This window comes from Theobroma cacao, chromosome 10, assembly GCF_000208745.1.
Source record: "Theobroma cacao cultivar B97-61/B2 chromosome 10, Criollo_cocoa_genome_V2, whole genome shotgun sequence".
NCBI classification, from domain to species: Eukaryota; Viridiplantae; Streptophyta; class Magnoliopsida; order Malvales; family Malvaceae; genus Theobroma; species Theobroma cacao.
The window spans coordinates 4,738,562-4,758,751 of NC_030859.1; the positions used below are offsets into that span (position 1 = coordinate 4,738,562).

Consider the following 20,190-nt stretch of genomic DNA (forward strand, 5'->3'; position numbering starts at 1 on the left):
TCTAAAAGAAAAAAATTCTTTAAAACTGAGTTACCACAAACGAGTATAAATATTGACTTTTCAATTTTCATTTAATTTATCTCAACAACCATTGATATATTTGACTAATTATTTAAATTATAATCAACAAATATTATATATACTATAAAGAAGTTAAAAATAAATAAACATCACACACTTGTCATATCAAACAATAAATTGAAAAAATCAAACAATAAAGAGAGTTTTCAAAGAAAAAAAAAGAACAATAGAAAATAAAATAAAAAAAATAATACCTAATTGCAGTTTTAAATTTTAAATTTTCTTTTCCCTTAATTTTTGTAAGAACAAAAAAAACCCTAAAAAGATGATTTGCAGAAAGAGTGAGAGAAGAGAGAGATCTATAAGGAGAGAAGGAAGGGGTATTTTTTGGTAGAGGATCTTTTTGGAAAAAAAATAACACTTTTAAGAAGTTAGCTTGTTTTTTTTTTTATAAAAAGAGTATTTTTTAAGTTTTTTTAAAAAAAATTATATTTTTTTAAAAATTTCTCATAAAGTACTATTTGNACTTCTATTTATTTTATATTAAACATTCATTATTATATTTACAAAATCTAAATTCTTTATTTATCTATATTCTTATTAATTATTTATAAATAAAATTTTTTGATAAAAATATTTATGGGATTACCCCAAACCGTTATGATCCCATAATGATTTTTACTCTGAAAAATTTAAGAAGAATTACCCCTTGCAACTTTTAAAAAATTTATTTTTAAATAATTACAAACCTTTATTATTTTTTATTTTATAACTTTATTCTACTAATTTTAGTTGTAAGAATTTCATCTTAACTAAATTATGACCTAAAATAAAAACTTTATTTTTATTATATTTTATTTTTCATTAATACCAAAAGCATAATAAAAAATAAATAAACATAAACATAAATACATAAAATGACTAATATGAAGACTCAAGCTCATACTTGATAGATAGACCAACAATTAAATGAGTGTGGACCTAGAATGCAATTTGCAATCAAATAATTCAAGAATCCTAACAAAATGGGTTTGGACAACCAACCAATCCAATAATCCAAGAAGCATGCCGGGTAAGTGGCCTAGGACAACTAACCCAAAGCCTAAATGCTCCATTTCACTGGTTATCAAAACTACGTCGTTTCAACTTGGGTATAAAATCTTATCTTAGAAAAACCTAAGCCACTTTCTTTTCAATTTTTTCTCTCTAGTGTTGATGCTCTCCCTCCCTCTCTATAAAAATCTCCTTCCGTTTCACCAACTGCCACACCATCCGCCACCGCCCACCATTCCATGATGTCAGGATCTCACCAAAATTCATCCCAAAACCCCTTTAAGCTGATATTTCTTTTAATTAGACTCGGTTTTTTTTTAAACTATACCGAAATTTCTAAATCTAAATCCAAAAGTTTCAAAACCCAAAAATCCAAGAACATTCTTTTTGTTAGTTTCTCAATTTTCCTTTTTTATCTATTATTGCGTTTTTTGGGTTTTTATAAATATTTTCTTAAAATTTTGATTTAATTGTAAGTCTTTGATTTTATTTATCTCCTTTTTTTGGGTATAAAAACCTTCAGATTTATGAAAGATTTTAGGATTCTATGGATCTTTTTCCTTTTCTTATTGATCATTTTCCTTTCAGTATTCCTTTCCTTTTTTGTTTTTTTTTTCAAAATTTCTTATTTTGATTTGCTTTCCTTTTTTATATTTTTTTATTATCTTTATTTGTATTTCTTTACCCTATTTTTATTGTTTAATTCATGGACTTGTCAACCCAACAGTATTACCTCATCGGATTTTAACCCATTTAGGTTATGAACCCATTTGGATTATAAACCCATTAATCTAAGAATCAAATCAAAATAAAATTAAAAATTAGATCAAAAAATAAAATACAAATAAATAAATAACTAAATAGATTAATATGGTGTCTACAATTTTTTAAATAATTAAAAAAATAATAATGAATAAGAAATATAATTAAAATAAATCATTTTTTTTTCACTTTTCGCCTTTTATCTAATTCTTATATCTATAGTTTTCGTATCTTTTATTTTTTCTTATTTAATTTTTCTCATTTTCTTTATTTATTTTTCTCTTTTCCCTCTCTCCTATCTCTTGACCCTCCTCTGTCCTCATTTGGTATATATACCAAAAAATATTAAATAAAAAAAAAAGAGAAATGGTACCTTAGTGGTGAAATATAAAATAAAAAATTCATGTATTAGACATTAGTTGAGCCAAGTATTTAGCCAATCATGTCTTACATTTTAATTTCAAAAAATAGTTATAAATTTGATAAAAAAAATAAGCTACTCAAATAATGCACCATTAGATGTAATTATTATCAATTACAATATTGAGTTCAAAATATAACTTGAACTTTAACTTAAATTTAAAACTTCAATAAATTTTAAATTTTATTTATATATAATATTAAAACATTTAAGATATTTGTTAGTATTCATGAGTCACTTGAATTAAATATTAAAATTTTTAAAATTTTTTTGACTTAATAATCAAGTGCCTCAATAATAAGTCAGAGGAGCTCAATCTACTCAAAATCAATTGACTCACAAGGGCATTTAACTCATTTACATCACACTATTCAAGTTACGTCATGGCTTTTGATTGCAAATACTTTTTTGCAATAAATTTTGAATTTTGAAATTTTGGGATGGATTAGCAAACATTCATAACATTTAAAATTCAATTTCATACTTAATAACTTGGTTTTTAATGTTTTAACCTTTTTCTAATAGACTTGTAAAAAGAAATTTTAAACCTTTTGCATTCAAATTTTTTTGATAAAAGAGAGAGAGAGAGAGTTGTGTGAGTTATTTATTTTGTGTGATTTAAAGTTCCAATATAACAAAACTTTCATAAATAAAGAAAAAATTATCTATTATATTTTTCTTAATATAATTCATAAATAAAAAAAATTCAAAAAGCTTAAAATTAGGAGGGATGATACTTAAAAAAGCTTCTCAACTATTCATAAAAATTAAAAAAATCCCTTATTCTTTTATTACTTTTTATTATACTCATTTAATTTTATTTTGAACCAAATAAATTATTATATTTTCATTTTGAATCAAATTAATAAAAGTTAAACTTAATCAAAATGACACTTATTAATTTATATCACATGATATATTAAAATATCATAATTAATGATAACGTAACATCTTGATATATCATAATTAATAAAAATTTATTAATTTAAAATAAAAATATAAAATGTTTTAATGAACATAATAAAAAAATAAAAAATTATTTAAATTTTTATTAAATAAAACTAATTAATGTATTCAATGAATCTTATCAAGGGAAAATTTGAAAGTTAATCACATTAGCCTTATCATTTTTCATTTTTGACTATTTATTATTCATTTTTAACTTTTATTAATGAGAAATATTTTAAGCAAATAAAAAATAGAACTGTTTAATATTTAATTTTGAGGAAAATATCAAAACAATTTTTACAATAATATCTTAACTTTTTTCAAAATTATAATTGATACTTATTTTTCATGCTAAAAGTTTTCGATTTATCAAACGTCATAGAAATATGAGCTAAACAAAATTACATGAGTATCGAAGAAAAAAGAAAAGAAAAAGAAAGGAAGAATATTATTTGTTTAATTGTAACATTTGATTTTCTTTGAATTGTGGCTCAACTGTCCGAACTGTTTTAGTAATATTTTCGTGGGAAACAAACACTACCTTTTCCTCCGCCATCACCACCCCTTTCCCAACCTCTCTCTCTCTCAGTAATTACCGTGAACGAAAATTCGATGAACCCGCCCAATCAAACCCCTGATCAATTCTCCCAATTCCCTCTTCCCCATTTTACTCTCCTTCCACCTTTACCAAACCCTACCCCTAACCGTAATTTCCATCCAATCCCAACTCCAACACCAATCCCAATCCCTAACTCTAACCCTAATGCCACTCCTCATCTCACTGATCACCTCCTCTCCTTCCCAGTCCCCAAAAAACGACGACGCGGGAGGCCTCAACGTAGTGCCTCAACGTCATCATTTCACGTCCTTTCTTTCCCTAACGGCTCTTTCAACCCCAACCTGCCAAACTCTAACCCTAACCATAATTCGATTCCGTCATCATCGACGGCGACGACACAGGTTACACCACCCAAAATCGCCGACGAGATCATCGTGATCAATAAGGAATCAACGACAGAGGCTCTTACCGCTCTGTCTGCTGGATTCCCTGCTGATTCTCTCACCGAGGAAGAAATTGACTTCGGCGTCGTTTCCTCCGTTGGTGGCATCGAGCAGGTAAATTATATTCTTATTCGAAATCACATTATTGCGAAATGGCGCGAAAATATATCCAATTGGGTGACTAAAGAAATGTTTGTTGATTCTATACCGAAACATTGTAGTCCGCTTTTAGATTCTGCTTATAATTATTTAGTTACACATGGATATATAAATTTTGGGGTTGCCCCAGCAATTAAGGAGAAAATTCCAGCGGAACCTAGTAAAAGTAATGTGGTTATAATTGGTGCCGGGTTGGCGGGGCTGGCTGCCGCTAGACAGTTAATGAGGTTTGGATTTAAGGTGACAGTTTTGGAAGGGAGGAAGAGAGCAGGTGGGAGGGTTTATACAAAGAAGATGGAAGGAGGGAATAGGGTGAGTGCAGCTGCAGATTTAGGTGGGAGTGTGTTGACAGGTACGTTGGGGAATCCGTTAGGGATTGTGGCAAAACAATTGGGTGCTTCACTTTTTAAGGTGAGGGATAAATGCCCACTTTATCGGATGGATGGGAGGCCGGTGGATCCGGATATGGATATGAAGGTGGAGACTGCTTTTAATCGGCTTTTGGATAAGGCTAGTAGGCTTAGGCAGTTAATGGGGGATGTCGCAATGGATGTTTCACTTGGGGCAGCGTTGGAGACGTTTAGACAGGTTTATAGGGATGCGGTGACTGAAGAGGAGATGAATTTGTTTAATTGGCATCTTGCAAATTTGGAATATGCAAATGCTGGATTGGTGTCAAAGCTTTCGCTTGCATTTTGGGACCAAGATGATCCATATGACATGGGAGGGGATCATTGTTTCTTGCCTGGAGGGAATGGAAGGTTGGTTCAGGCTCTGGCAGAAAATGTGCCAATTTTGTATGAGAAAACTGTGCATACTATTAGGTATGGTAGTGATGGAGTGCAGGTTATGGCCGGGAGTCAGGTGTATGAAGGCGATATGGCATTATGTACAGTGCCTCTTGGAGTTTTGAAGAGTGGGTCAATCAAGTTTATTCCTGAGTTGCCTCAGAGGAAGCTTGATGGCATAAAGAGGTTGGGATTTGGGTTGTTGAATAAGGTTGGAATGCTTTTTCCTTACGTATTTTGGGGTACAGATCTTGATACCTTCGGGCATCTTACTGAAGATCCAAACCATCGAGGGGAGTTTTTTCTATTTTACAGCTATGCAACAGTTGCTGGCGGTCCACTCTTGCTTGCTTTAGTGGCAGGAGAAGCTGCCCACAGGTTTGAGACTATGCCTCCTACAGATGCAGTAACCCAGGTTCTCCAAATTCTCAAGGGTAATAAATTTAATTTCATGTGTTGACATGCTTTATTTATTGCTGCTTCTTTCTTTCTCTAAGTTGAAATCTATCTTGTAGTCTGAAATACCAAAATACATTCATTAGATACAAAATATATATTTAACGTATGATGCATTTTAATTTTTTCTATGTATTGTTTCTAAGCGTGGCTCAATTTAATTGCAACTTCCTTGAATAGTAGATAACTCTTTGGTTTTATGTGCATATTTTTTGAAGAAAGGGTTTACATATGATGCATTTTTTTATCTATTTTATGTATTAGTTGCATGTGTGGCTCAATTTATTGGCAACTTCCTTGAATAGTAAATAACTCTAGGCAGTTTCTCATTGATTTTATGTGCATATTCTATAAAGGAAGAGCAGAGTGTCCTTTGTATTTGAATCAAGTGAAGTTAATTAATACTACATTTTTTGTGCATTTTAACTTTGTTGGTTTTGGTTGTTGTTTATGATGTTAACTGGCAGTAATTAATTTCTTAAGTCCAAAGATTTAGGTTTTTGTTGGTTATGTGAAATTATTCTGAGGCTTTGTGTATGGTTGCATTTAGGTATATATGAACCACAAGGAATCACTGTCCCGGAGCCCCTCCAAACTGTCTGTACCAGATGGGGTGGTGATCCCTTCAGCCTAGGTTCATACTCTAATGTTGCAGTGGGAGCATCTGGGGATGACTATGATATATTAGCAGAAAGTGTGGGAGATGGAAGGCTTTTCTTTGCAGGGGAGGCCACTACAAGGCGGTATCCTGCCACCATGCATGGAGCTTTTCTTACTGGGCTAAGGGAAGCTGCAAATATGGCTCAATATGCCAAGACTCGGACTGGGAAGAAAAAGATTTACAGGAGTCCATCTAATAATGCCCATTCCTGTGCTTCTCTACTCATGGATTTGTTCAGAGAACCTGATTTAGAATTTGGGAGTTTTTCTGTTATTTTTGGTCGGAGGAATGCTGATCCAAAGTCACCTGCTATTTTGAGGGTGACATTTAGTGAGCCCCGAAAGAAGAATCAGGAAGGTTCAAAGACAGATCAGCAACATTCTAACAAGGTGCTTTTTCAGCAGCTCCAATCACATTTTAATCAGCAACAACAGCTGCATGTTTACACATTGTTATCAAGGCAACAGGCACTTGAGCTGAGAGAAGTGAGAGGCGGTGATGAGATGAGGTTGAACTACCTGTGTGAGAAGCTGGGAGTTAAGCTGGTGGGAAGGAAGGGTTTGGGACCTACTGCTGATTCCGTCATTGCTTCTATAAAAGCACAGAGGGGCGTTCGAAAACCCTCTTCAACTCCTTTGGCTCTAAAATCAGGTGAGAGTTGTTAGATTTTTATTGATTCCTTTATCCATAAATATGAAAATTACTTTTGTCTTAACACATGAAATAACATTTCTGTGGTTTGGTAAAGGGATGTCAAAGCTGAAAACAGGCACCCTGAAGCAAAAATTCATCAGGTAAGAGCCAAATGTTTCAATTTTATTCTTGTATAGGTTGACAATCTCCTTATAATTAATGAAGGAATATTACCTGATCTTCTTTTCTTCTTTCTTCCTTATTTTCGCAGAAGGGCCAAAATAGTGCGCAACACTAAAGGGTTGATTCCTCCTCCAATTCTGAATGCGGTAAATGGCAGCGTGTCAGAGGAAATAAAAGTGATAAAGCAGGCTCCTCCTGACATCTCTACTTCAGGTATCTGAAGGTTTCTAGTTTACTTGCGTAGCTTCATTTTTTTGGGTTAATTTTCATGTCATGCAGTTGATTGTTCGAGTTGTATTCTCGTTCTTTTATTTCCTACTTCTAAAGTAACATCAATTGTTTTTGTGTCAGTTGGTTGCTATTGTGGTGTCAAATGTCTTAATTGTTTTTTTCTTCTGTCTTTCTGTACTTCACAGGAGTGTTTTCCTCTGTATAAAATATGGGGATACTACTGTTTTTGCCACTTGTTTCTTCTTGATTTGAAGTGACTTGTGATGGAAAAGCCAAGATAATAAATGCGATTTATGCTTTATTGAACTGTCCAAATTTACTTATTTGGTCGGTCTGTTGCTGTAGTTGTCTTTTTTGATAAGTTAATATTTTAAAAATCTGAATATTGAAACTTCCATTTTAATAGGGCAAAATCTAGGTGAGACGTTGAAGCAATGAGCTGGGTATGTGATGGTGAATTCATTATGGATCCTGAAGATCTTGAGAGGTTATAGTGCAGTGACATTGTCTAAGCCAGAATGTTCTGCAGATTCCCTTCTTAAATGGATGGATCTTGTCTCTGAGTTCTTCAGAATGTTGCTTACAAGTTGCAACCAAAAGTTCTACCCCCACCAGTAGGGAACTGTATTATTTTGGTTAAACTTTTGGCTCAATCACTAGCACCGTGGAGACGTCCTTGCCTTTGGCCTATATCCGGAAAGGTTAAAATGCTATAGCTAGCTATATATTGAGCAAGAACCAGATGGTGGCAACGGTCTGGGGATGCTTTACTTGATCATTCCCTGTTGAAGACATCCCTGCCACTTGCTGCAGCACCAAACTTGGCCTTTGAAATCACTTCTCTGACATCAGCAATTCTGAAGCTTGTGATCAAAGTTTGGCTATCAAAAGCCGTCCAATAGTCATGACGCCAGTTGTGACCAGATGTGATGGAGAAAATGTTCTGCCATAACTGAGGCTTTCTCAGTAAGATTCCGCATAAGAAGCAGAACAGGCACTTATTCTTTTATATTCTCACGTCATCAGAGAAACTGAGCAGTGTCTTTAGCAACTAGAAGATGGGACTGTTCTCGATGCTGTCAGTGACATTAAACCATATCCGAGGATGCTGCTTTCTATGACCTCAAGACTGCAGAATGATTAGCTGCATTTTAAAATCTTTGGTTAAAGATGACTTGCAAGGGTTAATTGATATCTATCTCAACATCTTGTGCCAACTATTTATCCCGCCTGATGGGGTAATAGTATTGGTTAAGCTTACACCCCAACCTTGAAGGCACTATCTTAAATAGCTAACTGCACATCAGGCTGTATAGAAAGTTGAGGCAAATACTACGTCTATAAGATTTGAAAATATGTTTTGAGAAGCTCCTATCGATGTTTGCTTGGAGTAATGAACATTGATGAATGACATCTGGAGATTTTCATTCAATTCCAACATCACTATAATTTTTTTTCGCTGACTGGTGTTCTCTATCCTTCCATTTATTTTTGTTGTTTTATTGTGTTTCCTCCTTAAGATGAAGGTACACTAATGTTACTTATTTGGAGGAAAACACCCTTGAATAGCACTTCGGCCCTGGGATTTGACCATTTTGCTGGACATTTCAAGGCATGATGCAGGCAAGTCTAGTAAGTAGGACAATCATTGGCGCCACTGGGTGTGGGTGTCTTCCTTGGTTTGATGGACTGGTTATTTGGCACGAAGCCATAAGCCCCTGTCACTGCAGAATGACCCAAATGGTCTCCAAGTACGATAGAGAGGGGAACTGCTATGTCCTGCGGTCGGAGGCCATTAAGAGCAAGCAAAACTAGAGATGCTTGCCTAATTAAACCGCTCTTTCAAGGGTTTGAAGACGGAACTGTCAAAAACGTTCAGAGAACTGGAAAGAACAATAAGACTGAATACTGCAATTTTAATTTTATTTATACCACCAAATCATTGATATTAAAGAATAAATTGCTCCATCAATTAATTTGTATATAACCATGTATATAACCATTCTCTGGACATACTTTTACAACAAGCAACAGTATTTACACAACTCAAGCTTCTTCTTCTTCAATCTAAATGCTGTCAAGTTAAAACCCACCTGTGTCAGTGTCTCCCTTGCTTTTATCCATTTTGCCTTCAGTCCCTTCCAACCATTGTTCTAATTTAGCTTCTTTATCAGCCTTGAAATCATCATAGTTTTCGGACATGAACGATAAATTGTGATGCGACGGCTTGACATCATCTTCAGTTGCTTCCTCTTCTTCTTCATGGACTTCATCTGCCATTTGACAGGATAAGGGTAGCTCATCAGCTTCTGTATCAGGAATTGATGAACTAGTACTGGCAGATGCAACTGATAGTGGTGGAGTAGGATGTGACAGTGGCTTCTGGGGCTGCTTCTGTATCTGTTCCTTGGACTCAAGTTGTGGCCACTTAAAATTGCTTGCCTTTTGCCTTGCTGACTTGATTACAGTTGAAAAATAATTAGTTCCATCCTGCTGGACATTTTCAGAGCCACGACCCCAAGACATTGGTCCCCAAGAGCTAGTTCTTCTCATCTGAAAGCTTGAAGCAGGACTGTGGATCAATCCTCTCTTCTGTTGTTTTGCTGACATTATCGTTAGAGAATTCCTAATGTCCTTAATCATCTCATCAGCAATAGGAAAGCCACATTCCTTCATCGACCTCACCATGGTGATAGAATCTTCCAAGTCCTCTGTGTGCAAAGTTGCTTCACGAGACTTTTCTACAACATGATTATTGAGATTAACTACATTTGGAACTGCATTTTGGGTGTGCTGTTGAACATAGAAAAGACCCACGGAGGGTTCATTCGCCACGTACTTGATCATCTCTGCCAGGGATTCAGTTATCTCCACAAAGCCATCCACAGTGGAGAATCCATTCATCTTGTTGAAGGTGAATGACAATTCATCACTGGTTTGTCAAAAATCACAAATGGCAATGCATATCAAAGGGGAGCCTTTTTTTTTTTTTTAAAAAAAAGAAACAGAAAAGAAAATCCAGAATACTGGGAAAATCATTTTTCATTTGAAGGACAAACTATCAATGCATATATCTATCCCAGTAGTTATATATTTCATCTGGAAAAAAAAAGTAACAGAAAATAACTGATCTGAGTCTTGAATTTAACAAACTTGTCATTGTTTGCAATTATAAACGGAAATGCCAAATTTTACTCATACCATCCCAAATTTGCATTTTCCTAACTCCCTCTATCTTGATGTAAACAGAAACAATTAAAATAACATCGATCCCAAGTTTGAACAAGACTCATCACACACCTCATTCATAGCTGCTAGTGGTTCTAAGTTTTGAACTATGAACTGTTCTACAGGCAAAATTCAAACTATACCCCATTAAAAGCTTTAGAACCCAAATATGCAAATTTCTTTTTTTAATTTGGGAAAGGGATTTGAACACATCTGTTTGAGTTGGAGTTTGGAATACAAACACTTACGACCTAATTGTTGGATGCCTGAATATGCAAACTCAATTTTGACAAGAAAGCGCCAAATCCTTTTCTAAAGGGTCTAAGTTCCTGTCGGCTCTCTCTACGGTCAAGTAAACCTTCAAGTTATACCAAATCATTCCCACACAATGTTTCCTGGATAGTCCAAAAACTGGAAAAGAAAAATAAAAATTAGAAAGATTGAATTGTAGGGTTTAATATCATAGTTTACCATTTGTTTATTTAAGCAACAATTTTTCCTCTTCACAAATTGAGCTTAGCCTAAACAGTTTCACCCCTAAAAAAAATTAAAAAAAAATCAAGCATAAATTCTTCAAAATCATATGCCTCTTCAATTAAGCAAGAAACAAAAACAACCCATTAAACCAAAACAAAAAAGATCAGGCATTTAAATCAGTACCCACATTAAAACATTACATCATAACAAAAACCCAGATATCAAAATTTGTTTTTGACTTCGATTTATGCAATTAAAGGGAGCTATGTAATCAAATAATTTGAAAAACAGAGGGAAGTCACTTACCAAAAAACCGCTAGAAGAACAGTTACATATGCCCAAAAAGAAAAACAATCTTCAGGTTCTCTATCAAAAGAAGAAAGATTCAAGCTTCAAACTTGGAGAGTAAAGACGCCCCTTGGTTTTCTTTTTCCTACGATTTCCCTTTTTTACTTTTTATGTTCTCTCTTTCTCTTAAGTCTCATCTATGAAGCTCTGCCATTTTTTTTTCTATTTTTTATGCGTATGTCATTTTGTTGGTAAAGAATCTCGGTAAAATATAGCAATTATATACTAAAGAATTTATGGGTAAGGATTTTTAAGTAATTTTGTATGTTTTATTCTTAATATTAAATAATTGGGTGTCTTGGATGTCCAGCAGCTACGTTTGTACACCCTTCGATTTCTTCTCTTGTTCCGAATAAAGACAAAAGGCAAATGAGTTTTGTGGCTTTATGCCTTTATATTAAATTATGCAAATCTACCCTTCTTCCGGCCAATTTCGTTCAACTTTTTCTCCATCTGGAAGAGAAAAAATTTTACAAAATGTAAAATATTTTACAAATTATCAGAAAATATTACTTTTCATTTTGTGAGATTGATTCCACAAAGTAATAAAATAGTAAATATTATTATTTTCTTCAACTAAGTGTTATTAATTATTTTTATTCAATATTTTTTTAGGGATCATAATAATATATTTATTTTTGATAAGGTACTATAATCTTTAATATAATGCAAAGCGATTAAGGTCAATTAGAAAAAATTTATATAAAATAAGAAGTAAGTATTTCACTCGTGAAAACCTTTTCTTTTTTTAATTTTTAATTTATGATTTATTGTTTTAACAAATTAAATAAAAAAGGTTAAATATTATTTGCATATAATATTTTTAAGGTCAAAAAAATATTTTGGATGTATTGTATAATTGATGAATGTTAATACTGTTATCGTGTTATGTTAGAAAATTATTGAAGATAGGTTATGATGAAAAAAAAATTTTACAAGATAATTCAAATAATAGAAAATATTTTTAACAATTTATCCCATACAACATAAAATATTATATTTTTCATTAAAATATTTTATATAGCAAAAATTTTCCTTCAACAAATCATTTTATGATTACCAAACAATTTCTTTGTAGTTTTTCTCCCATAAATACACGTAAAAAAATTTGTCACTAATTATACTAAGGATAGTTCCTATTTCATAGTTAATTTCTAATAATTAGGTCATTGAATATAGATTTCGACCATTGCTTTAATTTGCCAAGATGACAAGATAATGTGATTTGTTAGACTATTTCTTTTTTAATTTAAATATAAAAATATATTGGTTGAAGTTATTTAAAAAATTATTCTTTATTTCATAGATTTCATATATATTTTTAATTTGAATTTGAGATTAGTGAAAATTTCACAATCGATAGATATTTCCTCAAGAATTACATGTGTCAACCATGTTAAAAGCTATTAAAAAGGCTCACAAAGCAATGTAAATTCCACAATTTTTTTGTTATTCTTTTAAAGTAAATCATCAATCAACACTAAGGTTACGTTTGTCGTTTGGTACCTTATAATGCAATTACATTATAGGAAATATAATTGCATGAAATGTAATTGTTAGTAAAATAATATTATAGCGTTTGATATATTAAAAAAAATGTGATTAAAATGTTGAAAAAGATAACATTATAGCGTTTGGTTTACAAATACTTTATTAGAAATGTAAAGGTAATTTTTAAAATTATCCATATATATCAAAAAGCAAATTTAATATACTTGTATGTTTTTTTATTTGAAATTTGTATATCATATCATCTCTTAAATAAATTTTTCAACAAATAACCAAGTATTGAGCAAATCCATGTTAATATTAATTAGAAAATAACTTTTTATTTGTTAGCAATTTTGAAAATTTTAAAATATATATTTATTATTATTATTTTTTGAAAAAATAAAAACTAAAAAACCAAAAAGAGATTTTTTGAAAAAAAATGAAAGTGCAAGAGAAATATTTTTTATTTTTAAAAGTTTATAAAAAATTACAGAGAGGAAATAATTTTTATAGCTTTAAAAATTGTGGAATAACTTTTATTTTTCCAAAAATTCTACATATATTGTTAATTTGATGGATTTCTAATCTTTTATATTTTCTTAAAAAGAAAAATTATTTCTATTTTTTATTGTTCTAGAATTTTTTTTAAACAATTAAAAATTATTTTGGGGGGTTTTTTAAAATTTTTTAGAATTTCTAAAAATGAAATAATTATTTTTATGTTTTTGAAATTTTATAGATTTTTTTCAAATATATAAATTATTTCTAATTTTTTTAAATTTTTAAAGTGATAAAAATTAAGTTTTGGAATTATATTGATTGATTTGTCTATTTTCTTATATGAATTGTAATTGTTATACTTGATTATATTTATTATTAATATATTTAAATTTATCAAAAAATTATTGTTTTAATTTACCATACAAGACTTCCCTTATTTGTTTGATAATATTTAAAATATCAAATCAAGAAGAGTAAGTTATGTTAAAAGAGATTTTTGTATTTTTTTTCAAATGAAAAAAAGATAAAAATGTCAAATCAAATTTCATAACATGGCAAAGGAAGTTGCAATATAAGATTTTATATTGATTTTTTTCAGTAAAATCACATTATAGCCGTTGATTGTAATGTGATTGTATTACAATTTTATATTGTGTTTACTTATTTTAAAATAAACATTACAATATATTTTAATTGAGTGCATTGTATGTTCGAAGAGTTGAAGAGAAAGATGAAAAACAATCTCTATGGAAAGGAAAATTGATTTTATTCTGGAAAATCATTACAATACTAGCAAACTACAGAGGTCTATTTATATAAGAGAAGAATGACTCTAACTAATTGTAACTGTAAAAATAAAATTACATAAGTTACTGAAGCACGCATGCTCAAAATATACTAAGCATGTGAGTTTCACGTGCCTAGTCTTGCATACACTTGTTGACTAATCACTCAATCATTTCTTCAGATTAATACTCCCCCTCAAGATGAATATTCATGGTGGAGCATGAATGTCTTGAATATTCATCTTGCTCAACAACCAATGATACTGCCTAAGTTGTAGTGCCTTAGTCAATATGTTAGCAACCTGCAATTCTGTAGATATATGAATTGGCTCAATCAGTCTTTCAATCACTTTTTCTCTAATAAAATGGCAATCCATCTCTATGTGCTTTGTTCTCTCATGAAAAACAAGATTAAAACAAATATGAATTGCAAAAAGGTTGTCACAATGAAGTTTTGTTGATTATTGTTTAATGCCAAAATCTGATAATAAGTAATTCAACCACATGATCTCACAGCAAACAGAGGCCATTGACTTGTACTCAGCCTCTGTGGAGCTTCGAGCTATCACAGTTTGCTTTTTGGTCTTCCAGCTAACTAAAGAATCTCCCAAAAACACACAATATCCTATGATTGATCTTCGAGTATCAATGCATCCTACCCAATCACTATCTGAATAGGTAGATATAACCAAGTTTGAATATGATTTCATGAGTATTCCCTGACCAGGAGCTGACTTAAGATACTTTAATACCCTGTATGCTGCTGATAAGTGATCATGCTTTGGTTTTTCCATGAATTGTGATAGCACTTGAATAGCATAAGAGATATCAAGCCTAGTGAATGTTAAATATAAGAGTTTACCTACTAATTGCCTGTAACTTGTTGAATCAACAACTTCTTTGCTGTCAGAATACTTGCTTAACTTGTGACTGTAGTCAATAGGGGTAGTTATAGGCTTTGCCCCAAGCATACCATATTCCTCCAATAAGTCCAATGTATACTTCCTCTGACAAATCGAAATTCCTTCTGAACTCCTTGCTATCTTTAGTCCAAGAAAGTACTTCACTGCTCCTAAATCTCTCAATTTAAATTGAGAACTCAGATATCTCTTGACTCGATCGGCTGCTTGAGTTGTATTGCTAGCTATGACAATGTCATCCACATAAACTAGCAGCGCAATAAATTCTTTGCTAGTTGTAACCATAGTGAAGAGAGAATAGTCTGCAAAAGACTGTGTAAATTTTGAGTTCCATTGTCTCAAAGCTTGTTTGAGACCATAGATGGACTTTTGCAGCTTACATACCAACTTGGAATCAGGTGGATACTCCTCCTGCACTGAATAACCTTAAAGCAGGTCCATGTAAACAATTTCTTCCAAGTCTCCATTTAAGAAAGCATTACTCATGTCTAGTTGTGACAAAAATAATCCTTTTGCTGCTGCAATTGCTATAAATGCCCTCACTGTACTTTGTTTAGCAATCGGGCTAAAAGTCTCTTGATAATCAAAGCCCTCCACTTGATTATACCCTTTGGCTACTAATCTAGCTTTATACCTTTCCACAGTTCCATCTGCATGCATTTTGACCTTAAACACCCATTTGCAGCCTATTGAGTGTGAATCAAGAGGCAGTGGCATAACACTCCATGTAGCATTATCCTCTAAAGCTTTTAGTTCACATTGCATAGCTTCTTTCCAGTGAGAGTAATTAACAGCCTGATTATATGTGTTAGGTTCATGAATTTGTGATAGACTGGTAGTAAATGTCTTATGGGCAGAGGATAATTAATGGCAGGACAAGAAATTGGCAATAGGATGTGAGGTAACTGATTGTGAAGTAGAAGGCAAATTGGTTTGATAGACATCCAGATATTTTGGTACATGTTTAGGTCTGCTACTTTTTCTAAGTGAAGGGACAGTAGGGGCATTTTGGGTAGGAAGATTATTTTGGACAGTAACAGGTTATGTTGTGTTTTAAGTAGTAGAGTTAGGTGAAAAATTAGCATTAATTGACGGTTCAGGTGTAGAAGAGGGTAATTCAGCTGTAGATATGGGATTTGGTGGACAATTAACAATGTCAAGTGCTGAAATATCAAACTGAAACTCATGCATAACAGGTGTTTGTGAAAATGAATACTGGTCTATGGATTGCTGCAGTGACTTAAATGGAAAAATATGTTCATGAAAAACAATGTTCCTGGATAAAATAAACTTCCTGGCACTAATATCAAAGACTTTATACCCTTTAATACCATTGGGATATCCAAGAAATACACACTTAACTGCTCTTTTGTCAAACTTTTTCCTATTTTGTATTAATGTGGACACAAAACACAATGATCCGAATACCCTAAGATGTTGATAAGAAGGAATTTTGGAATACAACAACTCATAGGGTGATTTATCAAGTAATACTTTGGTTAGTACTCTGTTAAGAATGTGAGTAGCTGTCAGAATTGTTTCCCCCCAAAAAGACAAAGGTAATGAAGATTGAAACATCAGGGCTCTAGCTACTACAAGGATATGTTGGTGTTTCCTCTCAACCACTCCATTTTGCTGGGAGGCTTCTACACAAGACATTTGATGAACAATCCCATATTTTTCATAAAAACCAGTGAGATTAAATTCTCCTCCATGATTTGTTCTAAAACACTTAATGGAAGTGGAAAACTGATTTTTAGCATATTTGTAAAATGATGGCATTATGCACAACACATTTGATTTGTTTCTCAGCAAGAATATCCATGTAAAACGTGAATAATCATCCACCAAAGTTAGGAAATATCGTTGCTTTTTGATGGTAGGAACAACATAAGGTCCCCACAACTCAGCATGTACAAGTTTAAAAGGAAATGTTGTATTTTTAGTATGAATAGAAAAAGGTAACTTTTTCATTTTTGCAGAAAGACATACATCACAAATCAAGTCTTGTGAACAACTAATGTCAGGAAATTGCTTATGAAGGACATTTATTTTGTTCAAAGGTATGTGGCCTAACCTAAAATACCACAAATCAAACTCTTTATGCATTGTTTTACAAGCATTTACAACATGTTGTAATGGAAAGTGTACAAGTTTGTCAAAACTGAATTTTGAAAGGTAATGTTCATCTTAATGATCTTGTAAGAAGTATAACCCAGAAGATACTTCAGCAACTCCAATCACCTTCCATGAGTGGAGATCCTGAATAACACAAATCTTATCAGTAAACAAAACTGAAGATTTTGGACAAGAGGTGAGCTTGGTTACTAAAACTAAATTAAAGTGGAATGATGGTACACACAAAACATTGTTAAGAGCCAACAAAGGGTTCAATTTAACTGTTCCTATGTGAGTAACAATGGCTCTAGCCTTATTTGGCAGATTAACAAAACAATCATTGACTGGTACAGCAGAAACAAAATTAGACAAAGAGCATGATATGTGATCAATAGCACCAATGTCTATTATCCAAGAATCTTATTTAAACATGAACCTATTTACATTTTTATAATTGAGTGGAAGGTTATTTGAAGTATTGAAACAAGATAGGCCAGAAATGATACCTGCAAAAGCTGAATTTACCAAAGAAGGCTTTGTTGGCTAAGTATTTGATGAACTTGTAATACAATCTTCACTGTTTATACCACTATCACTGAGAAGAGTCATTAGCTTTTGAACTTGATGCTTGATGAGAGATGTTTGCGACATTGAATCTGAACCAACAACTTCCTCATCTTGGTCTTTTTCATGGCTTGCAGTAGTAACACTGTTTACTGATTTTCTGAAATTCCTTTTATTCTTTGTAAACTTGAAATCATCAGGGAATCCTATGATTCTATAGCACTTGTCGTTTGTATGACCCTTTTTGTTACAGTGACTGCAAACTAAATCTCCTTTTCCTTTTTTTTTTGTTATCAGTAGTGGTCATCATGGCTGAAGATTTAATTACAAGATTGGACTGAATTAACAACCTTCTCTATGATTCTTCCCTTAAAACCATACTATATGCTCTGTCCAGCTTTGGAAATGGCTCCATTGATATGATTTGAGACCTCAGTGCAGAGAATGACTCATTGAGTCCATTTAGAAACCTAAATACCATATCTTTTTGGTATTGGTTTGAGTACTTAGCAAAGCATGCTGGATTACATTTGCCACATTCACAATGTGGCAGTGGCCTAAAGTTTCTAAGTTCTTCCCAAATCCCTTTCAGTTCAACAAAGTAGGAGTCCACATTCCTAGTACCTTGATTCACATTTCTTAATGTGTATTGTAAATTGCAAACACGTGCATCATCAGGACTTGAAAAATTCTGCTTGAGAGTCTTCCAAATATCTAGAGCATTATCCATGTAAAATACTGTTGATGCTATAGGTGGGAAAATGGAGTCCAAGAGCTAAGCAACTATCAAATTATTGCATCTAACCCATGAGCCATACAAAGGATCAGTCACATTTGGTTCAGGAATGGTACCATCAAGAAATCCAGTCTTGTTTCTTATGGACACGACTAGAAGAAAAGATCTACTCCATGCATTGTAATTGTTGGAGGTTAGTTTGGGGTTAATCACTATTGATGCATGATTTTCAGAATGATGTATATAGTAGGTGTAGTACCCTGTATTTTGATACGGTGACTAATAAAGTTTATGGATGCCAATTAAGGTTGATTACTGAGTTAAAAGGGTAATTCAGAAGTGAACTTGTGAAATCTCGACCTTTATAAACACGTAACTAGAAGTAAACGCGATAATACGGACCATGGGTAATTTCATAATTTTTCTTAGTAGGCTCCTACGAGTGGGTTTTTTTTTATGCTATTAAGGTCTAAATAGGCCTAAGGAATGAATAAATGATGTTTATGATGGTAAATAAATAAGTAAATTAAAAATAATGATAATTTTCACGATAGGGGCAAAATGGTCATTTTACATCTCGGATCTAAATTTTTACGTATTCATGAACCTGAGTATTTATAGACTATTATGGATTTTGTCTCATTGTCAAAACAGTAAAAAGATTGCACAAGAAATAGGAAGAAGACAAAATAACCTTATTAAGGGTATTTTGGTAATTACGTGAGAAAATGGATAAATATAAGGCATAAATATCCAAGTTTCTAGCAACTTCTTCAAATTTCCAGCAGATTCTTCAAGCTTCCAGCAACTTTTTCTTCTTCCTCACCCATCCAATGCCAATTTTCATTCCACCTCCATGAAAATCCAATTTTTCATGTGATTTTTCTTTGTTTTCTTTTTATTTCTTTTCTTTTCCTAATCCTTCCTTCTCCTAACTTCTTGGGCACTGAATTTGCAGCTTCTAACCCCAATTTTCAGCACATCTAAACCCTATGAGAGAGAGAGAAAAATCTCTCCTTGTTTCTTATATTTTCTATTTCTACTTCACTTTCAACAACAATAGGATTTTTGGCTTCAAATCTTCATTTTCAAGGTTGAAAGGTATATATTTCCAAGTTTTGGAATTTTTGAATTTATGGTTATATTTTCAGATTTATTCTCTAATTTCTTCAAATTATTTTTCTTGGAAAGATTAGGTTTTTGGTTGATTTTCATGCCTCTAAGCTCATCCAGGTAACGAAATTTAAATTGGAGTAGTTGGCCAAATGGGTTTGTGAATTAGACTAGAAACTTAGGTTAAATGTTAGGTTAGAGGTTAGATTGCCTATTGTAAATTCATTAGAATTATTAGATTTAATTTACAACTTAATTGAGGTTGTTATGGTTTATTGATAAATATAGGTTTTAATGGTATTTCGGGACTACTTGGATTAAGACCTTATTGGTGCTAGTTTTGTCAAGTGAGTGAATTGCATTTCAAAATCATTTTGGGAATGTGACTGTTTTGTACAAAGCATTTAAATGATTTTATACAACTTTATCTTAAAACAAGTGCCTTAGGAACAAGCTTTTACTAAATGGTTTTATGTTGTAATATGTGATTGTTATTGATTCATGCACCATTTCGTTATGATGATATATATATATATATATATATATATATATATATGTTGTGCATGATAGTTGATATTGTGTATGATGATT

The 20,190-nt window shown here is 32.2% G+C and overlaps 2 protein-coding genes and 1 long non-coding RNA gene across 5 annotated transcripts; 2 read left to right on the forward strand and 1 right to left on the reverse strand.

Moving 5' to 3' along the window:
- On the forward strand, positions 3,685-8,778 carry LOC18586488 (protein FLOWERING LOCUS D). The gene is made up of 5 exons (XM_018129510.1): positions 3,685-5,588; positions 6,161-6,922; positions 7,020-7,065; positions 7,176-7,300; positions 7,725-8,778. Exons 1-5 carry the CDS (start codon positions 3,818-3,820, stop codon positions 7,754-7,756), a joined length of 2,736 nt encoding a protein of 911 aa, XP_017984999.1. The 5' UTR covers positions 3,685-3,817; the 3' UTR covers positions 7,757-8,778.
- Positions 9,261-11,564, reverse strand: LOC18586489. 3 transcript variants are annotated; one of them, XM_018128605.1, is made up of 3 exons: positions 11,330-11,556; positions 10,798-10,957; positions 9,261-10,250 (listed from the first exon to the last, which is right to left on the reverse strand). In XM_018128605.1, the coding sequence occupies exon 3, from the start codon at positions 10,220-10,222 to the stop codon at positions 9,401-9,403; it is 822 nt and encodes a 273-aa protein (XP_017984094.1). In that variant the 5' UTR covers positions 10,223-10,250; positions 10,798-10,957; positions 11,330-11,556; the 3' UTR covers positions 9,261-9,400. The 3 variants fall into 3 exon arrangements, with proteins under 3 accessions (XP_017984094.1, XP_007009976.2, XP_007009977.2); XM_007009914.2 differs by having other exon boundaries at positions 10,795-10,957; XM_007009915.2 differs by lacking the exon at positions 10,798-10,957 and having other exon boundaries at positions 11,330-11,564.
- On the forward strand, positions 19,560-19,978 carry LOC108663717. Its single transcript, XR_001929729.1, has 3 exons — positions 19,560-19,587; positions 19,683-19,719; positions 19,888-19,978. It is a non-coding gene; the product is annotated as an uncharacterized LOC108663717 (long non-coding RNA).

Bases quoted from the DNA above. Each gene is read 5' to 3' on its own strand.
- LOC18586488 (XM_018129510.1), top strand. From the start codon at position 3,818: ATGAACCCGCCCAATCAAACCCCTGATCAATTCTCCCAATTCCCTCTT. The intron at 5,589-6,160 runs GTAATAAATTTA...GGTTGCATTTAG, and splicing joins GGTTCTCCAAATTCTCAAGG to GTATATATGAACCACAAGGA. The intron at 7,066-7,175 runs GTAAGAGCCAAA...TTATTTTCGCAG, and splicing joins CTGAAGCAAAAATTCATCAG to AAGGGCCAAAATAGTGCGCA.
- LOC18586489 (XM_007009915.2), bottom strand. From the start codon at position 10,222: ATGAATGGATTCTCCACTGTGGATGGCTTTGTGGAGATAACTGAATCC.